The sequence below is a fragment of the Oncorhynchus mykiss genome, chromosome 17, assembly GCF_013265735.2.
Source record: "Oncorhynchus mykiss isolate Arlee chromosome 17, USDA_OmykA_1.1, whole genome shotgun sequence".
NCBI classification, from domain to species: domain Eukaryota; kingdom Metazoa; phylum Chordata; class Actinopteri; order Salmoniformes; family Salmonidae; genus Oncorhynchus; species Oncorhynchus mykiss.
In genome coordinates this window covers 5,610,831-5,625,196 of record NC_048581.1, presented here as the reverse complement: position 1 = coordinate 5,625,196, position 14,366 = coordinate 5,610,831, and the positions used below count along the sequence as shown (strand labels likewise).

Genomic DNA, 14,366 nt, shown 5'->3' with positions numbered 1-14,366 from the left:
TCGACCATAAAAGCCTGATTCACGCAGTCTCCTCTGAACCGATGATGTTGAGATGTGTCTGTTGCTTGAACTTTGTGAAGTATTTATTTGGGCTGCAATTTCTAAGTCTGGTAACTCTAATGAACTTATGCATCAGAAGTAACTCTGGATCTTCCATTCTTGTGGTAGTCCTTAAAGTAATGATGGACTGTTGCTTCTCTTTGCTTATTTGAGCTGTTCTTGACATAATATGGACTTCACCTTTTACCCAATAGGGCTATCTTCTGTATACCCCCCTACCTTGTCACAACACAACTGATTGGCTCAAACACATTAAAAACCTGTTATGGCACATTAACTCTTGAAACTAGGGGGCACTATTTTCATTTTTGGAAAAATAACATTCCCAAAGTAAACGGGCTATTTCTCAGGACCAGGTGCTAGAATATGCATATAATTGACAGCTTAGGATAGAAAACACTATAGTTTCCAAAACTGTAAAAATATTGTCTGTGAATATAAAAGAACTGATATTGCAGGCGAATGCCTGAGAAAAATCCAATCAGGAAGTGACTCTTATTTTGAAGCCTCTGCGTTCCTATGCATCCCTATTGACCATTGAAAGGGATATCAACCAGATTCCTTTTTCTATGGCTTCCCTAATGTGTCTACAGTCACTAGACATGGTTTCAGGCTTTTGTTTTGAAAAATGAGCGTGAACGACAACATTGCGTCAGTGGTCAGGTGGTGGCTCTCAGATTGATTTGTGCGTAATAGACAAAGGCGGCCATTGTGCCTCTCGCTCTTAGTGAAAAGCCAATTGTCCCGGTTGATATGGCTATCGATAAACTTACACAAATGCTTGTCTTGCATTGGCTGTAAAGCATAATTTCAAAATCTGAGATGACAGGGTGATTAACAAAAGGCTAAGCTGTGTTTCACTATATTTCACTTGTGATTTCATGAATATTTTCTAGTAAGATTTTTTGTCCGTTGCGTTATGCTAATTAGTGTAGTTGATGACAATTCTCCCGGATCCGGGAGGAGTAGTTCCAAAAGGTTCAAACACATTAAAACCTGCTAGCGGAACGTTGACAACATCCGGTGAAATTGCAGAGTGCAAAGTATTTTTTTATTTATTAGAAATATTTAACTTTCATGCATTCACAAGTGCAAAGCTTAACTTCTTGTTAATCTAGCCACCGTGTCAGATTTCAAAAAGGCTTTACGGCAAAAGCGAACCATGCGATTATCTGAGGACAGCACCCCATCAAACAAACACACGACAATCATATTTCAACCCGCCAGGCGCGACACAAACCTCAGAAATAATGATATAATTCGTGCCTTACCTTTGAAGAGCTTCTTCTGTTGGCACTCCAATATGTCCCATAAACATCACAAATGGTCCTTTTGTTCGATTAATTCCGTCGTTATATCTCCAAAATGTCCATTTATTTGGCGCGTTTGATTTAAAAAAAAACACTGGTTCCAACTCGCCCAGCATGACTACAAAATATCTAATACGATACCTGTAAATGCTGTCCAAACATTTGAAACAACTTTCCTAATCCAACTTTAGGTATTTTAAAACGTAAATAATCGAGAAAATTTAAGATGGGATAAACTGTGTTCAATACCGGATAAAAACAACGTGAAGCGCGTGACCTGGAGCGCGCATCAAAACATTAGAGAGCACTAGGCTGGACCCTCGTTCTGAATAGCCGAACTTCTTCATTTCTCTAAAGAAAAACATCAACCAATTTCTAAAGACTGTTGACATCTAGTGGAAGTAATAGGAACTGCAACCAAGTGCCACACAAAACCATTTGAAAACAGAGTCACCTCAACAACAAAAAATTCCTCCTGGATGGTTTGTCCTCGGGGTTTCACCTGCCAAATAAGTTATGATATCCACACAGACATTATTTTAACAGTTTTAGAAACTTTAGATGTTTTCTATCCAAACCTACCAATTATATGCATATCCTAGCTTCTGGGCAGGTAGCAGGTAGTTTACTTTGGGAACGCTTTTCATCCAGACGTTAAAATACTGCCCCCTATCCCAAACAGGTTATAAGGAAAGAAATTCCACAACTCAACTTCTAAAAAAGGCACACATGTTAATTGAAATGAATTCCCGGTGACTACCTCATGATGCTACAGTCCTCCTTTAAGACTCCATAATGTTTCATCATTAGATGCTACAGTCCTCCTTTAAGACTCCATAATGTTTCATCATTAGATGCTACAGTCCTCCTTTAAGACTCCATAATGTTTCATCATTAGATGCTACAGTCCTCCTTTAAGACTCCATCATGTTTCATCATTAGATGCTACAGTCCTCCTTTAAGACTCCATAATGCTTCATCATCAGATGCTACAGTCCTCTAAGACTCCACCATGTTTAGAATGTGTCTGGAAGCATCACTCTATCTATTCTACTCTCATCCTTTCGGATTTAATAATATTTAATAATAATAATAACAATGTTATAATAGGTAATAACTAACTTTAATAACTAGGGTTAATACCTGCCTGGCGCACCAACAAAATCTTCATATTTACCCCCCACCGCTACAGAATTAGCGTAGTAGGCCATGTAACTTAAGGTAATCAGAAATATTTAGGACTAACTTATTCCTTGCCACCCATTCTGAAACTAACTGCAGCTCTATGTTAAATGTTGCAGTCATTTCAGTCGCTGTAGTAGCTGACGTGTACAGTGTTGAGTCATCCGCATACATAGACACACTGGCTTTACTTAAATGTCACTGGCATGTTGTTGGTAAAGATTGAAAAAAGAAGGTGCCAAACAGCTGCCCTGGGGAATTCCTGATTCTACCTTGATTTTGTTGTACAGGCTTCCATTAAAGAACACTGTGTTCTGTTAGACAGGTGTTGGGGAATAATCAGAATTGGTTGGTAACATAGGTAAGATGTTTTATATTCATCATATGTTTGTAAGTTACTTCTCATCAGAATGTTATTTTTGTATAATACTGTGGCGGGGTTGCAGTATCTGTTCTATGTCAAGACTAAGTTGTTTGGGCCGGAGAGAGGGGAGAGGTCAAGCGTGTATCTCTTGGCTCCACAATGTCTGTGTGCCAGTCAGTGTGTCTCTGTGATCTTGTCAAGATAGGATGGATTTGATATATGCCTGGAGGATTGGTTTATGGTTCTGAGTTTGAGAAAACTATCATGTTTTAGGAGACAAAGCTGAACGATGAATTATGCAGATAATGCTGTGTTATCCTATGCTGTCTCACTAGGGAACACACTTTCTAGTGGGCTTAAATTGAAGATAATGCGAATAGAACTGGCAATATCGGCCGCTATTATCCTCAATCATTTTCCATCCACGTTGTCAGACACCATGCCATTGTTGATTTTTTGACCCAAAATTCAATTGAAGGTGTTCCAAAGCTTTTTACAATCATTCTTCATGTCATTTATCTTTGTTACATAGTGTAGTTTCTTCTTTTTATTCAGTTTAGTCACATGATTTCTCAATTTGCAATAGGTTTGCCAATCAGTTATTCAGCCAGACCTATATGCCATCTCTTTTGCCTCCCTCTTCATCATACCATTTTTAAATTCCTCATCAATCCACGTGGAATTAACAGTTTTTAGTCATTTTCTTAATGGGTGCTTGCTTATTAGTAACTGGGATAAGCAATTTCATAAACGTGTCAAGGGCAGCGTCTGGTTGCTCGTCATTACACACCACGGACCAACAAATATTGTTTTCATTGTTGGAATCGGCCAAACTTTGAACATGGAGACATTAAAGAAGTGATAGGAAGTGAAAGAGACTGGCTGTTATGTCAGAAGTTAATGGTTCTCTGAAGAAAGACAGGTGGCTTTGGAATGTGTTGGGTGGACGAGAGGAGAGCAAAGTGTGAAACAGGGGAGGCAGACGAACATCTGTGGATTAGATGAAGGAGAGGTTGAGGTCAGGACAGATTCTCATCAGGGAGATAAAGGTCTGGTATCCTGTTACCCTCTAAACTCTCTTCCTGTGGAACCATAAGATGTAAGGATTGGAGAGAAGGAGGAGTGTCTGAAGTGGGATATATATCTGGATGGAACAAATGTTGGGTTGTCTGAATTACAGATGTACAGAACCTTTGAGAATAATTAAACTTGGTTAAAGCTTCTCTAGTGTCCGTGAGTTAATTACTGTGAAAATAAACAACCTAATAACATCAACAACATAGGAATCACCACAAACAATTGTATGACCTCTTATATAGAACATTAGGCCCAGCCTTTTGGAACTTTGGTTGTCCTAGATATGACTACTATATTGTGATCACAACAGCCGATGAATTTGGATACTGCTTTCAAACACATTTCTGCAGCAATAGCAAAGATATGATCAAAATATGTTGATTCAATTTCTGTACTGTTTGTAACTACCCTGGTAGGTTGATTGATAACCTGAACCAGGTTGCAGGCACTGGTTACAGTTCGAAGCTTTCTCTTGAGTAGGCAGCCTGATCACAGCTTTCCTCCAGTATTAGTTTATTAATTAACAGTGTCTTGAGTTTAGTTTGCCTGTTCTACAGTCTAGTAAAGATAGGGGGGTTGACTGGGACAGGCAATGTAACATCCATAATGTTTTGAGAAAAAGTTTTTGTAAAACAAGCACCTTACATTGGATCATCTTGAAACTTTCTCTCCAAAGCTGACTTTAATCAAGGTTTTATATGGTCTACTGATTTCTCTCTTTTCATTGGCAGAATCCTTTTTCAGTGTTATGATATTCATAACATCCATATCCACCAGTCTATCTTCCTGACAACGAACAGAACTCTGCTGGTTGTCGTGGTAACATATACCAATGAATATATCTATTTATTTGTTCAAACTAAACTACAGCACTTACTTTGAGTCAAATCTGATCCTTTCCTCTCTTCTCCTCCTCCCACAGTTCCACTCAACCTCATTGTTTTCCTGCAGTCCACCAGCAGCAAGGTGCTAACAGGAGAGGCATGACACGGGGACTCCGAGAGGGTGGAAGGGCTAGCGTTGTCCTGGTAACCATAAAGAGGGGACACAGACGCACATCATTATGGATGCTGATGTCACTTGTCATGAAGTGCTCTACAGAAACCCAGCCCAGACCCCAATAGAGAAAGCTGTATGCTAGACCAGACCAAGCTGTATGCTAGACCAGACCAAGCTGTACCATCTGGTGTTCTGATCTGGAGAGACTCTTCTCTTCCTCGTCAGCATCAGGATGTTGTTGAGGCTTCCCAGAGGATCCACGATAGTCATGTGTCTCTCCTGTGTGAATGAGAACATCAAACAGATGGTAAACTTATGACCATCTATTGCAATCATAGAGTCTTACAAGAGGCATGCATATGTCTAAAATGGCCACTTTCATCATGATTTCCTAAAATATTGTTTGTGATGCAAATGTAAAAGGGTCGTTCCACAAAATGGGTGGCCTTTGTTATTTTAAGTAGAAAATATGCACCAATATAGAATTTTAAAAGCCTGTTATATTAGATGAGGGGAACTTTAATATAGGCCACATGGAGAATTCAATACATCTAATTGAAAAGTCCCTAAAATATATGAACCAATGGCAGATTGACCCTTTAACAATTCCTACAGTACTGAACAACATATTCAAGTGTAGAACTTCAGTAGAATGCCACTTTAAAACCACACATTAGTTCAACAACGGCATAGTTTGTGTCCCTGTTGAAGACAGTACTCACTGGTGTTAATCTGATATTCTGTCTCCTCCTCTTTCACTCCCAAAAAGTCTTCCTCCTTCACCTTTATTGAGATAGCATCATCTTCCTCTCTAAACGGTTCTTTCTCTTCTTTCACTATAACAGCCTCCTCTTCCTCCTTTTTCATTCTGAAAGATTCTTTCTCCATACAGCAGACCCCCTCTTCATTAGTAAGGGAGGAGTAGTTTAGTGAGCTCATGGTCAGGGATGTTAGCTAGCTAGCTAGCATTAGCGTCTAGCCTAGTGCTAGGCTCAGTATCAATCTTTAACACGTTTGCAAATTGAACCAGTTGATACGTTAACCGAAAATCGTTTAAAACACTGAGATTAGATAATGTACATTAGCATGGTCTAAAACGTCAATCTTTCAGTTTTATGTTGGCTAGCAAGCTACCGACGTGGTTGAAAGAGTTGGCGCATTGTTGTTCCTGAAGAAGCGTCCGTCCAGTCCATTATACGTCACGAAAGAAGCATCACCTGAAAGACGCTCGTCGCCATCTGCTGGCTGGAGTTTTTCAGCTCAACAGTTTCCCATGTGTACCAAGAATGGTCCACCACCCAAACAGTGGTGGTCAGTGCCGTTTAAGATGAGGCAGGACGATTTGTGTTTTCATGAGCATGGCCTTAATTCTATTACAGCATATTGGACGACTGTCATTCATATTTCACTCACCCTGTTCAATGTAACAGCAATAGGTTTAGGCTACTACATGATACTCTAATTCTCCCTATACCCATCATGAGGTAGCAACCTAGCCTATGAATGAAAGTTTAGAATGTAGGTTCACACAGGTCGAGAGAACATTTTGCGATGACAGACAGTGACACATAGACAGACAGTGACACATTCAATACTGCCTTGCACACTCTCGCCTGCATCTAGCTGAAATAGAGATATCACTGGACAAATTCAGGTATGTTTATCCCCGTTTTGTTCCATTTAAACGTTTGTCAACAGAATCGGCGGAATGAATACACCCCTGATCATGCATAAACACAGTTCACTTTCATTACAGACACGTTGTATTCCTTCTTGCATCTATGTGCTCTCCTCTTATCACCTTCTCCCTTCGTTTCTGTACTTCAATGCACAACACATCAGCTGTATGTCACCAGGAGAAAAAACCTTTCCAAGCCAAACCATTTCATAACTGCTACACACAGCTTACATTGTTGTCAACATATTAGCTAAAATAACATCATAGTCAACAGAGCTAATAGAACTAACTCGTGAGTAAACCTGCTACAATCATGCAGTAACGTTACAGTGTACAGTCAGTAAGCAGTTTAGCACTTACCTTGGCGGGTCCCAGTGGCAATAAATTAGTAAAACCAAAAGCTTGCCTTGACTTGGAAGAGTTCCAGTGTTGTGTTGGATAGTCATAGCCAGCTAGCTAACATAGCATCCCTCTGTTTGAGCCAAGTGTTTGAGTAGACTAAACTAGATAGCTGCATTTGCTAGCTAAGTAAGTGAAACTGAAAGTGGAAAATAAATGACGAAATATCTCTCTCTCGCTTCTCCTTCATTTTGGAATAAAATAATTTGTTCAAAACTGTTCAACTATTGTATTTTTCTCTCTTTTAGTCAACTACTCACCACATGTTATGCACTGCAGTGCTAGCTAGCTGTAGCTTATGCTTTCAGTACTAGATACATTCTCTGATCCTTTCATTGGTTGGACATCATGTCAGTTCATGCTGCAAGAGCTCTGATGTGTTGGAGGACGTCCTCCGGAAGTTGTCATAATAACAGTGTAAGTCTATGGAAGCCTTGACAACCATAATCCTCCAAGGTTTTGTATTGAAGTCAATGTACCTAGAGGAGGATGCAAAATAGTATGTTTTAATAAATTATTTGGTGACGTGATTATATTTAGTATAGTTTTATCTAAAAAGGACCACTTTTAAATATTTTAATATATGGTCCTCCCCTTCCTCCTCTGAGGAGACCCCACTGCACCCAAAGGACACCCAGCCAACTTGACACAATTGTGGGAAGCATTGGAGTCAACATGGGCCAGCATCCCTGTGGAATGCTTTCGACACTTTGTAGAGTCCATGCCCCGACGAATTGAGGCTGTTCTGAGGGGAAAAGGGGAGGGTCCAACTCCATATTAGGAAGGTGTTCCAGATGTTTGGTAGAATCAGTGGATACATCTGTCATTTAGCAGACACTTTTATCTAAAGGGATTTGCAGTCATGTGTGCAAACACTTTACATATGGGTGGTCCCAGGAATCAAACCCACTACCCTGGTTTAACAAGCACTATACTCCACCAACTGAGCTACAGGACCACAAGGAATGATCAAGGAATGACGCAGATAAACACACACAGCCTGAGTTTCAGAAATATAATTGAATCAAAGACCGTAACATTGAAACTGCATATTTAGAATACAACAGGTGTAGATCTTAACGTGAAATGCTTACTGACAAGCCCTTAACCAACAACGTAGATAAGAAAAATAAGTGTTAAGAAAATATGTGGAGGCTGTATACAGGGGGTACCATACAGAGTCAATGTGGAGGCTATATACAGGGGGTACCAGTACAGAGTCAATGTGGAGGCTATATACAGGAGGTACCAGTACAGAGTCAATGTGGAGACTATATACAGGGGGTACCAGTACAGAGTCAATGTGGAGGCTATATACAGGAGGTACCAGTACAGAGTCAATGTGGAGGCTATATACAGGGGGTACCAGTACAGAGTCAATGTGGAGGCTATATACAGGAGGTACCAGTACAGAGTCAATGTGGAGGCTATATACAGGAGGTACCAGTACAGAGTCAATGTGGAGGCTATATACAGGAGGTACCAGTACAGAGTCAATGTGGAGGCTATGTACAGGGGGTACCAGTACAGAGTCAATGTGGAGGCTATATACAGGGGGTACCAGTACAGAGTCAATGTGGAGGCTATATACAGGGGGTACCAGTACAGAGTCAATGTGGAGGCTATGTACAGGGGGTACCAGTACAGAGACAATGTGGAGGCTGTATACAGGAGGTACCAGTACAAAGTCAATGTGGAGGCTATATACAGGAGGTACCAGTACAGAGGTACATATCAGGAGCAGGTGTTGAAATAAAATACATACAGCTTCATACAGTTTGATTTAATGAGGCTTAATGACCAAAAGCACAATTCTATTTTGTAAACATGAGACAATTCTACGAGGAGATGCGTGTCTCATGAACTTTAAGTAGCCTTTATTTGTTGTGATATAATCCTTCTGAGACAGGATTGTGTCACGGATCTGGGGAAGTGGACCAACGCATTTCTGCAGCATTGAAGGTCCTAAAGAACACAGTGGCCGCCATCATTCTTAAATGGAAAGTTTGGAAGTTTGGAACCACCAAGACTTCCTAGTGCTGGCCGCCCAGCCAAACTGAACAATTAGGGGAGAAGGGCCTTGGTCAGGGACGTTACTGAGAACCCGATGGTCACTCTGACAGAGCTCAAGAGTTCCTCTGTGGAGATGGGAGAACCTTCCAGAAGGACAACCATCTCTGCAGCACTCCACCAATTTGGCCTTTTTGGTAGAGTGGCCAGACAGAAAGTCTGTTTGGAGTTTGCCAAAAGGCACCTAAAGGACTCTCAGACCATGAGAAACAAGATTCTCTGATCTGATGAAACCAAGATTGAACTCTTTGGCCTGAATGCCAAGCGTCAGGTCTGGAGGAAACCTGGCACCATCCCTACGGTGAATCGTGGTGGTGGCAATATCATGGTGTTATTGGGGATATTTTTCAGTGGCAGGGACTGGGAGACTAGTCAGGATCGAGGGAAAGATGTACGGAGCAAAGTACAGAGAGATAATTGATGAAAACCTGCTCAAGAGCACTCAGGACCTCAGACTGGGGCAAAGGTTCACCTTTCCACAGGACAACGACCCTGAGCACACAGCAAAGACAACATAGAAGTGGCTTTGGGACAAGTCTCTGAATGTCCTTGAGTGGCCCAGCCAGAGCCCGGATTTGAATCTGATCAAACAACTCTGAAGAAATCCTGAAAATAGCTGCGCATTGACGCTCTCCATCCAACCTGACAGATCTTGAGAGGATCTGCAGAGAAGAATGGGAGAAAACACCACAAATACAGGGGTGCCAAGATTGTAGTGTTATACCCAAGGCGGCTTGAGGCTATAATCACTGCCAATAGTGCTTCAACAAAGCACTCTCTGCTCAACAACACTGACTGTGAATCAATCTGGTTGATTCTCTGGTTGATTCTCTGCTCAACAACACTGACTGTGAATCAATCTGGTTGATTCTCTGGTTGATTCTCTGCTCAACAACACTGATGGCGTCAAACTTTGCTGTGTGTCCAGGCTGTCACTTCTGTCATCAGCTACTAACACCAGTGCTGCACCTTTGTCCTTGTCCCTGGATGACGGCTTCCTGCTCCCTCTTCCATAGTGAGAACACTGATGGCTCAACATGGTTTTCTGAGAGACTGGATGACGGCTGCCTGCTCCCTCTTCCATAGTGAGAACACTGATGGCTCAACATGGTTTTCTGAGAGACTGGATGACGGCTTCCTGCTCCCTCTTCCATAGTGACAACACTGATGGCTCAACATGGTTTTCTGAGAGACTGGATGACGGCTGCCTGCTCCCTCTTCCATAGTGGTAACACTGCTGGCTCAACATGGGCTTCCTGGTTATGAAAGAAAGTGTGATGGTCAATGGTAGCCTCTCCCATTGTTTGAAGCAGTTGTAGTCTTTGTTGGCATGTATCCAGACCCCAGAATGGTAGTAGAAAGGAGCCTGTTCCCCGCATGCTTCCTCACAATCATTGTCTGGATCGACCACTCCCCCACCTGACCACAGGACCAGTATTGCTGACTGATCTTCATTCCTACAGCCTTCATCACCGCCCCTGGAGTCTCTTCACTGTCTGATCTTCATTCCTACAGCCTTCATCACCATCCCTGGAGTCTCTTCACTGTCTGATCTTCATTCCTACAGCCTTCATCACCATCCCTGGAGTCTCTTCACTGTCTGATCTTCATTCCTACAGCCTTCATCACCATCCCTGGAGTCCCTTCACTGTCTGATCTTCATTCCTACAGCCTTCATCACCGCCCCTGGAGTCTCTTCACTGTCTGATCTTCATTCCTACAGCCTTCATCACCATCCCTGGAGTCTCTTCACTGAGTAAGTAAAGATAGTATAAGAAACCTCTCCCATTCTACTTGTCTATTATCTTTGTTTAGAAATAGTCATTTGTGTGACCTACTGATTTTCCCTACAATTCATTTTAAGGATTTAGAAATATAGAAATGGTAGAACGAGGAATGTCAGAGTCTGGAATATAAATATATACAATTTGTTTAAAATGTATATGATGGTGTGTCTAGACATTATGGACCGTATATGAATATAAAAGGTGTGTACAGCAGTAGTTATATAGGATGAGCCTTGACTAGAATACAGGGTGGAGTACTGGGTGGTAGACGGCTAGTAACAGTGACTAAGTTCAGGACAGGATACTGGGCGGAGGCCGGCTAGAAGTGACTATTTGAACATTCATATTGAACAGCCTTACCTATAGAGTAGCACCACCACCCATCAGACCATTCTCTTCTTGATGTCAAAGCTGCAGTGTATTGTTGCTATAGGAGTTTATGATTAATAATCCTATTTACTTCAAGACACACTAAGATGTCACCATACTATTCATTTAAAGCCCCTCTGTCAGATATAAACCATCAGAGTGGGAAACCAACTGACATGGAAACAATGGAGCAAATGTATCACTATCAGGGTGTATTATGACATCATATAGAACTACTCAGACATTCCAAATATCACTTGATTATCAGAGGGGTGAATTATGACATCATATAGAACTACTCAGACATTCCAAATCAGGCTTCATCCATATCATGAAGGTGGATATTGATCCAACCATTTCCAAAGTAATGACCGGGCTGATGGAAACAGGATATGCCTGTACACTTTTATAAATGCTGACAGACGATTTGTTACTTCGTTTGACAATTTTTCAACATTTTGATTATCGCTGATGTCATATTTTGGGTAAAGTAAAAAATAAGGTGAAATATTTGGGTAAATGTTCCTAAAACTGATAGTAACTACAATAAACAAAAAATATAAACGCAACATGTAAAGTGTTGGATGTTTCATGAGCTGAAAAAAAAGATTGCAGAATTTTTTACATCCCTGTTAGTCAACATTTATTCTTTGCCAATCCATCCACCTGACAGGTGTGGCATATCAAGAAGCTGATGGAATAGCTTGATTATTACACAGGTCCACCTTGTGCTGGGGATAATAAAAGGCTACTCGAAAATGTGCAGTTTGGTCACACAACAATGCCACAGATCTCTGAGGGAGCGGGCAATTGGCATGCTGACTGCAGGAATGTCCACTGGAGCTGTTGTCAGGGAATTTAATGTACAGTACCAGTCAAAAGTTTGGACTCACCTACTCATTCAAGGGTTTTTCTTTATTTTGACTATTTTCTACATAGTAGAATAATAGAGAAGACATCAAAGTTATTAAAAACACATGGAATCATGTAGTAACCACAAGTGTTGAATCAAAATATATATTTTATTATTCAAAAGTTGCCACCCTTGCTTTCTCTCAACCAGCTTCACCTGGAATCCTTTTCCAACAGTCTTGTAGGAGTTCCCACATATGCTGAGAACTTGTAGGCTGCTTTTCCTTTACTCTGCGATCCAACTCATCCCAAACTATCTCGATTTGGTTGAGGTCATGGGATTGTGTAGGCCAGGTCATCTGATGCAGCACTCCATCACTCTCCTTCTTGGTCAAATAGCTCTTATACGGCCTGGAAGTGTGTTGGGTCATTGTCCTGTTGAAAAACAAATGACAGTGGGACTAAGCCCAAACCAGATGGGATGGCATATAGCTGCAGAATGCTGTGGTAGTCATGCTGGTTAAGTGTGACTTGAATAAATAAATCACTGACATTGTCAATAGCAAAGCACCCGCACACCATCACCCAAGGACAGATATCCACCGGTCTAATGTCCATTGCTCATGTTTCTTGGCCCAAGCAAGTCTCTTCTTCTTATTGGTGTCCTTTAGTAGTGGTTTCCTTGCAGAAATTCGACCATGAAGGCCTGATTCACGCAGTCTCCTCTGAACCGATGATGTTGAGATGTGTCTCTTGCTTGAACTTTGTGAAGCATTTATTTAGGCTGCAATTTCTAAGTCTGGTAACTCTAATGAACTTATGCATCAGAAGTAACTATGGGTCTTCCATTCTTGTGGTGGTCCTTAAAGTAATGATGGTCTGTTGCTTCTCTTTGCTTATTTGAGCTGTTCTTGACATAATATGGACTTCACCTTTTACCCAATAGGGCTATCTTCTGTATACCCCCATACCTTGTCACAACACAAGTGATTGGCTCAAACACATTAAAACCTGTTATGGCACATTAACTCTTGAAACTAGGGGGCACTATTTTAATTTATGGAAAAATAACGTTCCCAAAGTAAACAGGCTATTTCTCAGGACCAGGTGCTAGAATATGCATATAATTGACAGCTTAGGATAGAAAACACTCAATATTGTCTGTGAATATAACAGAACTGATATTGCAGGCGAAAGCCTGAGAAAAATCCAATCAGGAAGTGACTCTTATTTTGAAACCTTTGCGTTCCTATGCATCCCTATTTACCATTGAGAGGGATATCAACCAGCTTCCTTTTTCTTTGGCTTCCCTAATGTGTCTACAGTCACTAGACATAGTTTCAGGCTTTTATTTAGAAAAATTACCTTGAACGACAACATTGCGTCAGTGGTCAGGTGGTGGCTCTCAGAGTGATTTGTCCGTAATAGACAAAGGCGGCCATTGTGCCTCTCGCTCCTAGTGAAAAGCCAATTGTCCCGATTGATATATTATCGAATAGATATTTGAAAAACACCTCGAGGATTGATTATAAGAAAGGTTTGCCATGTTTCTGTCGATATTATGGATCAAATTTTGAGTTTTTTTCGGCGTTGTCGTGACCGCAACTTCCGGTGGATTTCTCAACAAAACGGAGGTATTTTGGCTATAAAAAATCATCTTTATGGAACAAAATTAACATTCGCTGTCTAACTGGGAGTCTCGTGGGTCAAAACATCCGAAGCTCATCAAAGGTAAACGATTTAATTTGATTGCTTTTCTGATTTTCGTGACCAAGCTCCCTGCTGCTAGCTGGACATAATGCTATGCTAGGCTATCGATAAACTTACACAAATGCTTGTCTTGCTTTGGCTGTAAAGCATAATTTCAAAATCTGAGATGACAGGGTGATTAACAAAAGACTAAGCTGTGTTTCACTATATTTCACTTGTGATTTCATGAATATGAATATTTTATATTAAGATTTTTTGTCCGTTGACACCTGTTATGGCTAGGGATTCCGCTAGCGGAACGTTGACAACATCCGGTGAAATTGCCGAGTGCAAAGTATTTTTTTATTTATTAGAAATATTTAACTTTCATACATTCACAAGTGCAAAGCTTAACTTCTTGTTAATCTAGCCACCGTGTCAGATTTCAAAAAGGCTTTACGGCAAAAGCGAACCATGCGATTATCTGAGGACAGCACCCCATCAAACAAACACACGACAATCATATTTCA

General features: G+C 41.0%; 1 protein-coding gene across 1 annotated transcript in view; it reads right to left on the bottom strand.

The window, feature by feature from the left end:
• LOC118940006 (zinc finger protein 721-like) overlaps window positions 1–6,182 on the bottom strand; it is a 39,464-nt gene extending 33,282 nt beyond the window's left edge. The window contains exons 1-3 of the mRNA XM_036947922.1: window positions 5,715–6,182; window positions 5,174–5,271; window positions 4,871–5,018 (exon numbers count right to left, since the gene is read on the bottom strand). Of these exons, the coding sequence (XP_036803817.1) occupies window positions 4,871–5,018; window positions 5,174–5,271; window positions 5,715–5,931 (463 nt within the window). The 5' untranslated portion in view covers window positions 5,932–6,182. The remainder of the gene's footprint in view (window positions 1–4,870; window positions 5,019–5,173; window positions 5,272–5,714) is intronic.
• Window positions 6,183–14,366: the final 8,184 nt, after the last annotated feature.